General features: G+C 42.7%; 2 protein-coding genes across 2 annotated transcripts; both read right to left on the minus strand.

Moving 5' to 3' along the window:
- Nucleotides 1–909: 909 nt before the first annotated feature.
- On the minus strand, nucleotides 910–2,116 carry LOC118085027 (olfactory receptor 51H1-like). Its single transcript, XM_035115283.3, has 2 exons — nucleotides 2,063–2,116; nucleotides 910–1,958 (listed from the first exon to the last, which is right to left on the minus strand). Exon 2 carries the CDS (start codon nucleotides 1,882–1,884, stop codon nucleotides 910–912), a length of 975 nt encoding a protein of 324 aa, XP_034971174.2. The 5' UTR covers nucleotides 1,885–1,958; nucleotides 2,063–2,116.
- Nucleotides 2,117–7,704: 5,588 nt separating this feature from the next.
- On the minus strand, nucleotides 7,705–8,661 carry LOC118085026 (olfactory receptor 51H1-like). The gene has a single exon (XM_035115282.3). The coding sequence runs from the start codon at nucleotides 8,659–8,661 to the stop codon at nucleotides 7,705–7,707; it is 957 nt and encodes a 318-aa protein (XP_034971173.3).
- Between the last annotated feature and the right edge of the window lie 7,458 nt (nucleotides 8,662–16,119).

Here is a 16,119-nt window from a genome sequence, read left to right on the forward strand (position 1 = left end):
CAAATGTGTAAATGTTTTCCAAGGTTAGACAAGATTATTTCTAGACAGACCTGGAATGTGTGTTTTTTGTAATTAATCTTCTGGAAGGAGTTGCCAGGCAATGGGTGATCCCCTTACTGATTAACCAGCACCCTTGTTTGTTGAGATTGGACAGTTTTATGGCTCATCTTGAGTCCATATTCCAGGAACCAAAGCGGAAATCTGCATGTACAAAAAATTTTTTGAAGCTGAAGCAGGGGTCTAACTCAGTAATGGAGTACAGTATATAGTACAGAGTTCAGTTTGCTGTTGGAGGAGTTAGTGTGGAATCAGGAAGACTTGGTGGCGATTTACCGTGCAGGGCTGAGTGAAACCCTGGTGGATAAATAGGCATGAATGGATTCCCCCCCCCCAGTTCATTGGAGGCATTGATGCAAGGAGCCTTGAAGCTTGACCAGCGGTCACAGGAGCGGAAGCAAGAGAGGGGAGCTGTTATCAGCCTGCAGGTGAGACCGTTTGAAATTCCACACATTCAAGAGAAGACCTGGGAGCCAAATGAGGAATGATCTGGCAGAAGAGGCTATGCAGATAGGTTTCCAGAAAACTCCTTCCAAATGACTCCAAGGGACCTGCAATCTTGGAACTTCAAACCACTTGGGGGAAGTTGGGTGAGCATAAAAATTGGTTTGCGTCTGTTTGGAAGCACCCTTGTTTCACCCATCTCTGTCACTGGAATGCTTTCTTTAAAAAACCTTTGAAATCTAAAGACTGAAGAACAATATTTTTTAACAGTGAAACTAAAATTTCTATATATATTTTATCCTTTTAAGGATTGAACTGGATAAAAGTGTTTCGTTTTTGTGTCCTGTTGCTTCTTCAGGCTTTGCGTTTCCTTGCAAACCAATTTCTCTTCCCTTCGACACAGAATTGTCATTTGATAAAGATATCAGCCCCTGGTTTTTTTAAACGGAGAGTTTTGTAAATCCTCTGCCGAATTTGCTGGGTCTTCACACTGTACACAACAGGATTAAGAAGTGGTGGGACCGCTATGTATATGTTGGCCATCAGCATGTGGACAATGGGGGAAAGGTGCTTCCCAAATCGATGTACCACAGTGACGCCAATCATTGGGACGTAGAAGATCAAGATGGCACAAATGTGGGAGACGCAGGTGTTGAGAGCCTTGAGGCGCTCTTGGTGGGACGCAATGCTCAAAACAGTCTTCAGGATCAGGATATAGGATATGAGAATGATCACAACATCCAACCCCAAAGTAAACATGACCATTACCAAACCATACAAAATGTTGACTTTTGTGCCAGAACAGGCTAACTTCATTGTGTCTGGGTGGAGGCAGTATGAATGAGAAAGCACATTAGATCGGCAGAAAGGGAGCCGTTTAATAAGAAATGGACAAGGGAAGCAGACACAGAAACCTCTGCAGAAGATAGCTATACCTATTTTTGCAGTGACTGTATTTGGAAGAAGTGATTTGTATCTCAGTGGATCACGGATGGCAATGAACCGGTCATAAGCCATTGCCACAAGAATGCCAGAGTCCATCTCTTGAAATACGTGGATAAAGAACAGCTGGCTGATGCAGCCATTGAGTGGGATTTCTCTCGAGTCAAACCAATAGACCCCCAGCATGGTTGGCATGGTGGAGATGCAGAGGCCCAGATCCGAGCAGGCAAGCATGCAAAGGAAGAAGTACATGGGCTCATGGAGGCTTTGGTCAATCTTGATGACGTAGAGGATTGTGATGTTCCCAAGCAGAGTCAGGGCGTAGAGCACAAACAGTGGGAAGGCCATCCAAGAGTTCTTCTCCTGCATCCCAGGGATGCCAATCAGGACAAAGGTTTGGTGGCTCACAAGGCTGTCGTTATACCCAGGGATGGATGACATGGCACGCCAAGAGCTTTTGGTGGAGTGAATCTAAGACGTCATAAAATTCTTATTCTGACATGATTTGACAGATTCTGTAAAGTGTTTAAAAATATCGTAGTTTAGTCCAACAGGAATAGTTGCCTTAGAGCCTCTATTCAAAGAAGGAAGAGCAGTCTTGAATGCTACCTCAGCTCACCTTCTACCCTGGCTGGAGAGCACCCCAACCCCATCATCAAAATCAGTCCCCAGTTGTCTCCCAACTTTAACAAGTGGAGTGGAGGTCACAAGAGTGTGGCTTTCAACTTCTCATCTGAAAAATTGAAATAACAATCACAGTGCAATATATAAATTAGAAATGGTAGATCTAAATCACTAGCTGTAGTAGTATTATTGGGGGAAGACAGGACTACTTTCACCCCATGTCCTCCTCTTCTGAGAAGACACCTTGAAACTGAAGTCCTTCATTTTGCAGCCCTATCTAGTTGATGAGAGAATTGTGATCATAGAATCATAGAAATGTAGAGTGGAAAGGACCATAGAGGACATTTTCTCCCTACTCCAAACAGATGTTGCAGCAAAAACTGCAGCCCACCACAATTTTCCATTCTTCCTCACTGAGAGGTCCTGCAGTCCTTCTGCTCTGTGGTCCCTATCCTCCTCCCTCCTCCTGGAAAGCAGACCCCACCCCACCCCCCACCACAAGATAGGGCAGAGCAGTATAACCTCCAGATTATTGACTCCTGGTCCAGGCAACCAGGCGTTTTCTTGACCAGCCCCAACCCTCCCCCCCCCCAATATGAAGTTCCAAATTAAACCCCATTTCTTTCTGGCTCCCAGTATTAACGGCAGCATATTTACATAACTGAGGAAACTCCCTCTGAAGTCAATCGGAGGAAAACTCATCTGCTTGATAGCTCCTGCCGCCCTTTGCACTTACCTGACTTCATGGCACAGCCTGTGATGCTAACATGCTTCCTCCCAGGCTATACGCTGATCCTGCCTGTGCTGCTGCAAGAGGGATTCTGCCTGTGATATTTATGCTGTGTAAAGAGTTATTGAAAAGCTCTTTTCCCTCAGGGAGACAAGTTGCCCTCAAACCGGGAGACGATTGCAGAATCCTGTGGGAGGAGACCTCGCAAATCCCAATGGCAAGTATTAGGTCATCTCTGTGGCTCCTGCACAAGGACTCTGAGTTCTTGTCTCAGAGGCGTTCCAGGGATCACTCTGTGGTCCTCTCCTTGGTATAACCAGAGAAATGGGAGATGTACAGAATATCTTAACAGGGAGGTCTCATCCTCCCTGCAAAAGTGAGGACCTTTAAAACATGGGTCTGAGTAGAATAATTGGGTCCTTGTCATGAAGGTCCTAAAGAGGTTCGGTTAGCAGGCCGTTTTGACCAGGGAAGTCCACATAGCACTGGTGTTGTATGAGCTCCACATGCTGCAGGACTTACCATGCATGCAGCAGAATTATTCTGCTACTTCCAGACTTTCCTGGAGTACATTGCAATAAGCTAATTGGGAGATAACTACAAGACTAGGGTGATGACTTTTTCATTTTTTTCTCTCAAAAATTATTTCCTGTAGCACAAATGGATGAACGTTTGCCTATTAATGACTAAAATGAGCTATATTCCATTGAAATATTTAAAAAAAGGTTACACACAAACCGTTTTTAATTTTTTTGTATGCCATTTTACCATTTCATAAAATTGTATTAACAATTCTATATATATTTCGTATCAAATTTGGACACAACACCACATTCCACAATGGGGAGTGTTCTTAGCAACATAGGGTATACAAATGTCACACCTGCGCAAGGTAAAAGCCCCTTTTTGGGACCTCAAAACTCAGCCAGCAGACCCTGCCGGGCATGCTGGGAAAAGAACCTACAGGAGAGGTAGCAAAACATCGTCCTCTAGTGGTGTCTATACTGTTACTGCAGCTAAAAAAAGCTTCCTTGTGTGTTTGATGACCCTATATAATGTTGCATAATATATGTGACTCTAAAGCTTGGGTTCAGTTTTATATCTGCTTACAGTGACTTCAAAAATGGTAAAAAAAACTGATAAATAAAATTTTAAAAATCATTTTGTGTGTGAGGTTTTTTTAAATCAAATCTCTTTGAAAGTAAGATTTTATCTAATCTTTAATGATAGCTCATCAAATTATGATACAGGGAAATGAGGTTGTAAAAACGTCATCACCCTACTACAGACCTTTCTTCTGAAGTTAAGCCCTGCATCTGGAAGTGGAACCATTTGATGACAGGTTTTCAGAATAAAATCAGTTGGCTTATCATTGCCACACAATGAACCCAGTAAAAATAGATTGGAAGATGGAGTTAACCCACTGGAACCATTTCTTTAAAAACCTTTGAAATGAAAAGACTATAAAGAGAAATATTTTAATGGTGAAACTAAAATTTCTATATACTTTAAGTTTCTCGGGTTACAAAAAGTACATATATCTACTTTCAAATCGGAAAGTCCTTTTCACTGATCAGTTATATTCAATGTGAGACTTTAATGCTGTATACCGTATAAGGTTGGGAGAGAAGAGAGGTGGGTTGTAAATTCTTTGTAGTGTGAGAGTGCAGAAATGTCTAGGAAAATGTTTAACAAGGCCAGTTCTGGGGTGGAATTTAATACCTATTTAGTTATTTTGCATATTTCTTGTAGGACTGATGTCCGAAAGGGTTGAATTATGGGGCGATCCCATCACATGTGGAGATATGTGCATTTTGAGGTGCAGCCTCTCCAGCACTTTGGTGAGGTTCCTGTGTTTATCAGCACCAACTTACAGTGGTGTTAAGTACCATCTATAGACAAGTTTCAAAGTGAGTTCCCTCCTTTCGACTGAGATGGATTTAAAGGGAGGTTTAAAGATTGAATCTGGTAATAGTATTTCATTTGGTGCCCTGTTGCTTCTTCATTTTACTGTAATTTAAACTTTGCTGGAAGCCACCCAGATTGGCTGGGGAGACCCAGCTGGATGAGCGGGGTACAAATATATTATTATTATTATTATTATTATTATTATTATTATTATTATTATTCAGACTTTGAGTTCCCTTATGAACCACTTTCTCTTCCCTTTAGCACAGAATTGTCATTTGGAAAATATACCAGCCCCTGGTTTTCTCCCCCCCCCCAATTTCCCCCCCTCAAATATGAACATAAATATAAACTTATCACATACAGAATAACATATACAGACCTTCACCTAATACATTTCCAATCCCAGCTACCCCCATACACTCTAATGGTTCTGCCGAACCCAACTTCCCCTTCTCTTCACATTTGGTTTTATAACTTCTATTCTTAAATCATATGCTTTCTTTTTCTTCTATTTCCTTAACTTTCTCTTTCTATCCACATCTCAAATATCACTTTATATTTACTGATGTAGTTATTATGTCAAACCTGTTAGTGTCTTTATTGATTTGCAATGCATTTCCAGATATTCCACAAATTTACTCCACTCTTTTTGAGGTTTCTGATCTTTTTGCTCCCTTATTTTCCCAGTCATCTTGGCCAATTCTATATATTCAACCATTATCACCCTCCACTCCTCCACTGTTGGGATCTCTGTTGTTTTCCATCTTTGTGCCAGTATCATTCTGGCCGCTGTGGTGGCATACATAAATATTTTCTGATAATCTGATATTCAGACTGTCTAGCCAGAGTGGTGCATGCTCTAGTTATCTCCCGCTTGGACTACTGCAATGCGCTCTATGTGGGGCTACCTTTGAAGGTGACTCGGAAACTGCAATTAATCCAGAATGCGGCAGCTAGACTGGTGCCTGGGAGCAGCCGCCGAGACCACATAACACCGGTCTTGAAAGATCTACATTGGCTCCCAGTACGTTTCCTAGCACAATTCAAAGTGTTGGTGCTGACCTTTAAAGCCCTAAATGGCCTCGGTCCAGTATACCTGAAGGAGCGTCTCCACCTCCATCATTCTGCCCGGACACTGAGGTCCAGCACCGAGGGCCTTCTGGCGGTTCCCTCGTTGCAAGAAGCCAAGTTGCAGGGAACTAGGCAGAGGGCCTTCTCGGTGGTGGCGCCTGCCCTGTGGAACGCCCTCCCAACAGATGTCAAAAAGGAAAACAACTACCAGACTTTTAGGAGACATCTGAATGCAGCCCTGTTCAGGGAGGCTTTTAATGTTTAATAGATTATTGTGTTTTATTTTTCTGTTGGAAGCCGCCCAGAGTGGCTGGGGAGACCCGGCCAGATGGGCGGGGTATAAATAAATTATTATTATTATTATTATTATTATTATTATTATTATTATTATTATTATCCTTTCCTAATAATCCTAGCAGAAACAATTCCGGTTTCTTAGGGAACGTTTATTTTAGAATCTTTTTTAACTTGTTGTATATTAGTTCCCAAAACGGTTTTACTTTTTTGCATAGCCACCACATATGATACATATCCCCAACTTCCAAATGACATTTCCAACATTTTAAATCTTTTTTTAAATAGATCTTTGCCAGTTTTACTGGGGTCAAGTACCAACGGTACATAATTTTCATGATGTTTTCTTTCAGTACCGTGCATGCTGTGAATTTTATATATTGATTCCATAATTTCAGCCACAAATCAATTTCAATCTTGTGTCCAAAATCCATAGCCCACTTGATCATAACATCTTTTGTCTCTTCATCTTTAGTATTCCATTCAAGTATGAAATCGTACATTTTTGAAAATAATTTGTTATCCCCCTCTACTATTTCAATTTGAAATTTTGATTTGCTATTTTCAAAAACATTCTTCCTTTTGTCTTCATTAAACAAATCATGGATCTGATGGTATTGCAACCAACCCGTCATCCTGTTTTGTAATTGATCATAAGGCTTGATTTTCCAACCTTTGTCTGTTCTTATTATCATTTCCTCATATGTTAACCAATTAGCCTCCATGTTTTTTTTTCTTTACAACTAATGCTTCTGTAGGTGATAGCCACAGAGGTGTTTTCCTCTCTAAGAGGTTTTTATATCTTTCCCACACTTCAAAAATCAGTTTAATCAAAATTAAAAATCCCTTGTGGACTTTAACTTTATTATACCATAGGTACGAATGCCATCCGTACCTATTATTAAACCCCTCCAGGTCCAACAAGTCCGTATCTTTTAAGGCCATCCACTCCTTTGCCCAGATCAAACACACCGCTTCGTAATAAGTTTTTTAATCTGGCAGTGCAAAGCCGCCTCGTTCTTTCTTGTCTATTAGTAATTTATGCTTTATCCTTGGCGGCTTTCCCTGCCAGATAAACCTTGATATTTTTCTCCTCCACTGGTCGAAGTGGCTTGTACCTTTGACTATCGGAAGCATTTGAAAAAGAAAAAGCATCCTTGGCAACAAGTTCATCTTAATAATAGCAATTATTCCCCATAATGACAGGTTCAGATTTTTCCATTTCTCTAAATCTTTTTCTATTTATTTCCAAATTAACTCATAATTATCACTAAATAGATTTATATTTTTGGGGGTCAACCAGATACCTAAGTATTTTACTTTTTTTACTGCCATAATACCATATTTCATTTGTAACTCCTCCGTCTCCAATTGGCGTAGATTATTCACCAACATTTTGGTTTTTACAGTGTTCAGTTTCAAAACCTGCCAATTTACCGAAATCCTCTATTTCACTCAACATCACTTTCATACTATCCTGCGGATCCCCCACCATCAAAATAAGATCATCGGCAAATGCTTTTTGCTTGAATTCCTTCGTGCCCACTCTTATCCCTTTTATTGCTTTATTTTCTCTTACGTTACTCATTAAAATCTCCATCACTGAAATGAATAGAGGCCCTTCTCTATTTTTAGCCCCTGGTTTTCTTTAACATTTTGTAAATCCTCTGCCGAATTTGCTGGGTCTTCACACTGTACACAACAGGATTAAGAAGTGGAGGGACTGCTATGTATATGTTGGCCATCAGCATGTAGACAATGGGAGAAAGGTGCTTCCCAAATCGATGTACCACACTGACGCCAATCATTGGGACGTAGAAGATCAAGATGGCACAAATGTGAGAGACGCAGGTGTTGAGAGCCTTGAGGCGCTCTTGGTGGGACGCAATGCTCAAAACACTCTTCAGGATCAGGATATAGGATATGAGAATGATCACAACATCCAACCCCAAAGTAAACATGACCATTACCAAACCATACAAAATGTTGACTTTTGCACCAAAACAGGCTAACTTCATTGTGTCTGGGTGGAGGCAGTATGAATGAGAAAGCACATTAGAATTGCAGAAAGGGAGCCTTTTAATAAGAAAGGGGAGTGGGAAGCAGACACAGAAAGCTCTGGACAATATAGCTATACCTAATTTAGCAATTGCAGAATTTGGGAGAAGTGAGGTATATCTTAATGGATCACAGATGGCAATGAACCGGTCATAGGCCATTGCCACAAGAATGCCAGACTCTGCCCATTGAAACAAATGGATAAAGAACAACTGGCTGATGCAGCCATTAAGCGTGATTTCCCCTGAGTCAAACCAATAGACCTGCAGCATAGTTGGCATGGTGGAAAAGGAGAGGCCCAGATCCGAGCAGGCGAGCATGCAAAGGAAGAAGTACATGGGCTCATGGAGGCTTGGGTCAATCTTGATGACGTAAAGGATAGTAAAGTTTCCCAACAGGGTCAGGGCGTAGAGCACAAACAGTGGGAAGGCCACCCAAGAGTTCTTCTCCTGCATCCCAGGGATGCCAATCAGGACAAAGGTTTGGTGGCTCACAAGGCTCTCGTTGAAACTGGTGATGGAGGACATCATTCCCCAAGTCTGTTTGTTGGGAAAATGCTAAGGAAGAAAAGTCAAATGAATATTAGAAATCTGGTATGATTTTACAGGTTCTGTCCTAGTTTAGTCCAGCAAGAGACATTGTCTTAGAGCCTCAAAACACATTCAAAGAAAGAAATATCCCAACTGTGACATATGGTTCACTCTTCCAAGCCCAACCAGTTTCAATTTTATGATTTATTCATTTGTTATTTTATAGATTCATAGAGTTGGAAGAGACCACAAGGGCCATCCAGTCCGACCCCCTGCCAAGCAGGAAATACCATCAAAGCATTCTTGACATATGCCTGTCAAGCCTCTGCTTAAAGACCTCCAAAGAAGGAGACTCCACCACACTCCTTGGTAGCAAATTCCACTGCCGAACAGCTCTTACTGTCAGGAAGTTCTTCTTAATGTTAAGGTGGAATCTTCCTTCTTGTAGTTTGAATCCATTGCTCCGTGTCCACTTCTCTGGAGCAGCAGAAAACAATCTTTCTCCCTCCTCCATATGACATCCTTTCATATATTTGAACATGGCTATCATATCACCCCTTAACCTTCTCTTCTCCAGGCTAAACATACCCAGCTCCCTAAGCTGTTCCTCATAAGGCATCGTTTCCAGGCCTTTGACCATTTTGGTTGCCCTCTTCTGGACACGTTCCAGCTTGTCCGTATCCTTCTTGAACTGTGGTGCCCAGAACTGGACACAGTACTCCAGGTGAGGTCTGACCAGAGCAGAATACAGTGGTACTATTACTTCCCTTGATCTAGAGTTTACAGAGTATTTGCAGAGTTTTACTCCACACCTTTGCCAAAGGGGCTCCCAATCAGCTTCTGAAGTTAAGTAGTAAGAGGGTTTCTGCTCTTAGGTTTCTACCGTATATAAAATCATGTGACAGAGAAATGCATGGGGAGGGAAGCAGAATAAGCTACAGTTCTTGCAGTGACAACTTGTTGGAATGTCTACTCAGCCTCTCTTGTGGAGAAGTGATGGGAGCTGGTCTTTCAGCAAATCAGTGAGACAGCCCTGTTTTTCTTCTGCTCTATTCTGCAGCCTGACGGTAGTTTAGCATTATTTGTGTAGCTCAAGGATCCTAAAGCCAGTTGGATTGATCTGAAAGGGAAACTGGGACACTCCCTCCACCACTGATTAGTGTTGTGGCTGTAAGTCTGAAGTGGGAGCTGAGGAATCTAAATATCCCCAAACCAATCCTTCTTGAGGGGCCACCCACAGCCGCAGGCCGTTCCCTAAACACGCCTTGCCTTTGAAGCATCTAGGCTCCACAGCTGAAGTTTCCACAAGCATCCTTCCTGTTGGACCCACCTTGCCTCCCAGGTGCATATATTTGGATTTGAGCAGACTTGGTGACCTCTTTGACACTTCTCTTCATCCTGCTGGGAACAGGTTGTTAGACTATTTTTATATTACTATTTAGAGGTCCCATGGACTGCAAGAAGATCAAACCTATCAATTCTGAAGGAAATCAGCCCTGAGTGCTCACTGGAAGGACAGTTCGTGAAGCTGAGGCTCCAAGACTTTGGCCACCTCATGAGAAGAGAAGAATCCTTGGAAAAGACCCTGATGTTGGGAAAGATTGAGGGCACTAGGAGAAGGGGACGACAGAGGACGAGATGGTTGGACAGTGTTCTCGAAGCTACCAACATGAGTTTGACCAAACTGCGGGAGGCAGTGGAAGACAGGAGTGCCTGGCGTGCTATGGTCCATGGGGTCACGAAGAGTCGGAAATGACTAAACGACTAAACAACAACAAATTTAGAAGTACCCAGTGACCAAAAAAAGAAGAAAGGTGAAAATTGCAATGCAATGTGGACATAAACACAGATGCAAACCGAAAGCAACATCAGAATTAAAACTGAACTAAAAACAACAACAGAGAAGGCAGAAACGCCAAAGATCCACGGAGCTCTAAAGCAGAGACGTAAAAATGAAATGGTCTCTGTTGCTGCAGGGCTGTTCTGAGGTTCTTATGCTACCCATACTTAATAATAATAATAATAATAATAATAATAATAATAATAATAATAATATATTTATACCCCACCCATCTGGCTGGGTTTCCCCAGCCACTCTGGGTGGCTTCCAACAAAAAAATAAAATACATTAAAGTGTCACACATTAAAAACTTCCCTGAACAGGGCTGCCTTCAGATGTTTTCTAAATGTCAGGTAGTCATTTATCTCTTTGACATCTGATGGGAGGGCGTTCCACAGGGTGGGTGCCACTACCGAGAAGGCCCTCTGCCTGGCTGCCTGTAGCTTTGCTTCTTGCAGTGAGGGAACCTCCAGAAGGTCCTCGGAGCTGGACCTCAGTGTCCGGGCTGAACGATAGAGGAGGAGATGTTCCTTCAGGTATACTACTTAAGAGATACAAGCTCTGTCATTTCACAAAACTGTGAGAGAGATATCTGGAACTGATCAAAATGTTTATATCTCAAACAGTGCTTTCCACATACCTGACTTTATGGCATGGTCAATGTGACACGGTTTCCCCAGCAGCAAACACTAAGCCTGCCTTTGCTGTTCCAAGAGAGATCATCCCTGTGCTTTTTATGGCGTTGACAATTAAGAAAAAAAACGTTTCCCCTCTGGGAGAGAGGCTGTCTGAAAGTTGCCAGAAAACTGCTTTGTCTCAGGGGGAGGAGATCTCTGGTGGCAATTACTCGCAAATCTCTAAAGCTCCTGGGCAAGGTCCTGGAGTTCAGCTCTGGGCCAGACGTTCTGGAGATCTTGTGTGTGCTCCTCTCTTTCATAAGGATAGACAAAGGAGATTTGCCCAAATGGGGGAGAAATTTGATTCTGTTTGCATTCAAAAGTGAACCTATCCAATCCATACTTTCTGGAACAACACCTATGGCCAAGCATAGATTTGTCCTTCCCTACCAGCAACCCTTCATGCGGAGATATCTCACCTCCTTGAGGATCTTGGGGAGCCTCAATTTTAGAACTTTTTACAAATGTTTGACTAGTTTTGTGGGGGGTAGGATAAAAGAGAATGGAGTGAAGGTGGGTGGGCGGGGGAGCTGGCTTGAATGGAAGCTATCTATGCCATGAGAAGTTGAGGGAAGATTGAACCATTCAACCCTGGGGGGGGGTCTACCTTTTAAAGTTTTGGAGGCACACACATCGCAGCAAAGTAGGGATGGGGGAGGATTTCGAGTAGTTCCACAATTTGGAGTGAACCTACTCATTCAACATATGAAGGGCTGTGCTTGGATTGCAATGGGGACAGGTAGATTAGACTGCATGCCTAGAATCTGTACAAGCAGAGATTCCTCCAACTTATATTTGCTCACTTTTTATGATATGGTGCAAGGAGACCCCTGGTTCTTTCTCCCCTTGCTTTCTAACATAAATGGTTTCTAGATGCTTGCGGCACTTAGGATGCAAAAAGGGAAAAGGTAATGGACCCCTGGACGGTTAAGTCCAGTCAAATGGGGTTGCGGCGCTCATCTTGCTTTCAGGCCAAGGGAGCCGGCATTTGTCCGCAGACAGCTTTCTGGGTCATGTGGCCAGCAGGACTAAACTGCTTCTGGCACAACGGGACACCACGACAGAAGCCTGAGCGCACGGAAACACTGTTTACCTTCCGACCGCAGCGGTACCTATTTATCTACTTGCACTTTTTGGCATGCTTTCAAACTGCTACGTTGGCAGGAGCTGGGACAGAGCAACAGGAGCTCACCCCGTCAAGGGGATTTGAACCACTGACCTTCTGATCGCCAAGCCCAAGAGACTCAGTGGTTTAGACCACGGCGCCACCCACGTCCCGTCACGTAGGATGCATTGCACTTGCCACGTGGGATAAAAAGCCCTTGAAGCACCAGGGCACTGTTGCAAAGCTCCCCTTAATGGGTAACTGAGAAGAGATAGGAGAGCCAGGAGGACAACTTTGCCATGGGCTATAGATTTTGGGCATAATATAACAACTGATGCATGGTCAAAATTGTGGAGGGAGAATTTAAAGTTCACGGCCTGTACAGTGTTAAAAGAAAATGTAATGAAAATGGTATGTCGCTGGTACTTGACGCCTGCAAGACTGGCTAAAATGTACAGGAACCAAAATAAGTTGTGTTGGAAATGCAAAGCATCAGTTGGGGAATTTTACCACATGTGGTGGGAGTGTGATAGGATCAAAAAAAATTGGGAATCCGTGTATAATGAATAAAAAAATTGAGATATACTTTTCCAAAAAAGCCAGAGGCCTTTCTATTGGGGCTAGTAGACAAAGAAATCTTAAAAGTGGATCAAAGATTCTTCATGTATGCCACTGTGGCTGCTAGAATATTAATTTCCCAGAAATGGAAAATACAGGAGATTCCTTCAATTTCTGAGTGGCAAACAAAGGTATTAGAGTATATGGAAATGGCCAAATTAACCCACAGAATCCGGGGCCAGGATGATGAGAAATTTCAGATAGAATGGAGTAAATTTATTAATTATGCTAAAGATCCCACAGGGAATGAAATCACTAGCGGTAATGGCATGAATCCTATATAGCTGAGAATGTGATTAAGTTAGATAATACGAGAGAGGATTGAAATAGTTTACCATTTGGTGGGAGGAGGGAAGTCGCAATGTATGGGATATATGTTGTACAGATGCATTATTGTACTGTTGCTTAAGTGAATAAAAATTTATTGGTCAAAAAAAAAAAGAGGACAACTTTGCCTTCTTCTCAAGCAAGGAATTTAACAGCTCACTTGAGGCCAGATTAGCATTTAACCAGCCTCAGATTCATGGGAGGAAGAAGCAATACAGAGTTTTCTCAGACCAGTTGGGAGCACTGACCACAGTGCTATCAAACTAAATGGTTAGTTTCCAAGAAAACCCAACATGGTCACATTTGACTTCAGAAGAGGACATTTCCCCAAAATGAGGAAACTGGTGGGGAGAAAAAAAGAAAGTTAAAAGGCAAGGTCAAGAGGGAGGTGTTTAAAAACACAATATTAGAATGTGTACCACAGAGTGAAACTTTGCCTACTTTCAAAGCAAAGAACTTAACAGGTCACTTGAGGTCATATCAATATTTTACCAGCCTCAAATACATGAGAGTATGAAACAGTGTTTCCTGCTGCTGCATCGCCACCCATCTCTCACCTGGATTCATTGAACAGGTGAAGCCCTCGCTGCACTGCTGCCAGAACATCTTTCTCATGTTTAGTCTAAATTTCATGCAATTTGAACTTTTTGGTTCTGGTCCTGGCCTCTAGAGCTGTAGAAGACAAATTTGGCCCATCACCTCTATTCAACCTGCACTTTGAACCTTGGAAGATGGCTATGTGATCTCTCAAACATTATGATAGTTCACATGACATTTGCTTATACCACATGGGTAGTTGCTCCCAGTGGTATAACTATGGTCAGGTGGATCCACGATCTCTCCTCATAACCTACTATAAACCCTAACCAATATCTTCAGTCATGGCCTGCTGGTCTAATATGGGTAGCAAATTGTGAGGAGTACCAGGCTGCTAAAGGGTTAAGCAGTTTGCTGTGACGTCTGGTCACTGGGGGGAAGATAAGGAGGGAGGAGTTCCTACATCCGGGAATGTTCTCTTTGTTCTCTGTATGCTGTATTTTGGTTTCGTAATTGCTGCTCGCCGGGAATGCTGTTTATACTGTGTAAATAAAGGACTTAGCTCATAAGAAAGAAGCTGTCCTCTGTGATTTATTTGTGTGTTGCCCTCTGTGGTCAACACAGCTACCGCTGCGAAAGGGGAAACTCTGCTATTTACGCCGAGAGGAGCCCTGAAGGGAGGGGCAGGCTCAGCTACACAGAAGGAAGCCTGCTGGACTATCGGTGATCATTATGAAGATTTATATCTCATAATGTCACACAAATCAAATGGAAAAGTAACAGCTCCTTTCTTTTTTTTAAAAAAATATATTTTTATTAATTTTCCAATTAAAACCAATTATATCACATTCATTATTTCAAATTATACACATATATATCAATCAAACCGAATGTTATGCCAAATCATCTAAAAAAAATTTTTGGGTTCCCATGCTTCAAGAAATTGGGGATTCCTCGCAACCGTCCACTGCCGTCTTTTTTCTAAAGTTCAAATCGTCTCTCCGAGTTCATAATAATCCAGATCTTTCCCTTACAGTCACATAGATGTTTTCCTCTTTCAACCGATTATTTCCCAGCTGCTGAGATAAATGTCAAACAAAGTTTCACAAATGTTCTTTCTCCTGTGTGAGTTAATCAGTCGAGCCTCCCCATAAATCTTCTTGGTCTGGAGCGTCCCTATTGCGTCGACTCTCAACACGAAGCAGCGCCATCTTAAAAAAACTCAAATCACTTTCGTTTTCTCTCATAGATTAACGATCTTTATAAAATTTACAGCTTTTCCAGGCAGAAGAACCAGACCTCACACCATGCATAGACTCTTGGTAAATTAATGGATCTCCTTGCCCTATAGCTGAACTTAGCTTCAGGTCGCTGCTCCAATTCAAAGTGCGTCACAACTCATAAATCCTCCGAACGCATCCAGGCACTCCTCCCATCCAACTAGAGGGGGGCTTTTCTCATCAGCAACTCCTCATCTTCAAAAAATATACTCAATAACAACAGTTTATAAAGTTCAACTCACACAGTCTTTTGCTTCTCTTTCACTCCAAACAAGCCAGGACATCACGTCTGGGAAGGTACGAAGTAACTCATATGAAAAAAATAAAAAAGAAAGACTCGCTTCCCTTATCGCTCCGTCCCCATCAATCCTTCTTCCAGTTGAAATACAGCCTTTAACTCCTCACCCTCAGCAGCATAGATTTCTCGGTAGTAAACAGCGCTTCTGCCCCTCCTTCTGAAGTATGTCCATAGATTTAAGCCTAATTATCTTCTTTAATCATGGAAATCCCCGCCATGCAGATTAGCGTCCGGGAGTCCTGGCCCTCGTAAGTGCTTCAGCCCAAGCTCCCCCCACTCCATAAACAGTCGGAGTGGGTCTGGGGGCATCGCGGGCCAGCGGCCCCTCTCCGTAACCCCCGGAGAGGGTAGGGGGTTGCCATTTACTCCCCTAGCAACCGCCAAATTCCTTACGAAGGTCAGAGGGATGGAAAACAGGTCCGCCATTCCTGCAGGCGGAAACCGGAACCTCAGGAAAAGTAACAGCTCCTTTCTGTGTTCTGCACTATGCATGCTGCCATTGAGATTGTGACAAGACCTAGAATGATGGTCTCCTTGTGACCCTCAGGCCATGGTGGGAGCAAAGGGTTGCTGGCCACATCTCCCCCGTCTTCATAGCTGCCAAGTTTTCCCTTTTCTCGCGAGGAAGCCTATTCAGCATAAGGGAAAACCCCTTTAAAAAAGGGATAACTTGGCAGCTATGCCCGTCTTCCATCATGAAAGAAAGAAATGCAGAATTGATTGCTGGAACATTTCCCCGAGAGCAAACTTCAGGTCCTTGCATAGGATCTTAGAGG

The sequence above is a fragment of the Zootoca vivipara genome, chromosome 4 (assembly GCF_965207765.1).
Source record: "Zootoca vivipara chromosome 4, rZooViv2.hap1.1, whole genome shotgun sequence".
In the NCBI taxonomy this organism is placed as follows: Eukaryota; Metazoa; Chordata; class Lepidosauria; order Squamata; family Lacertidae; genus Zootoca; species Zootoca vivipara.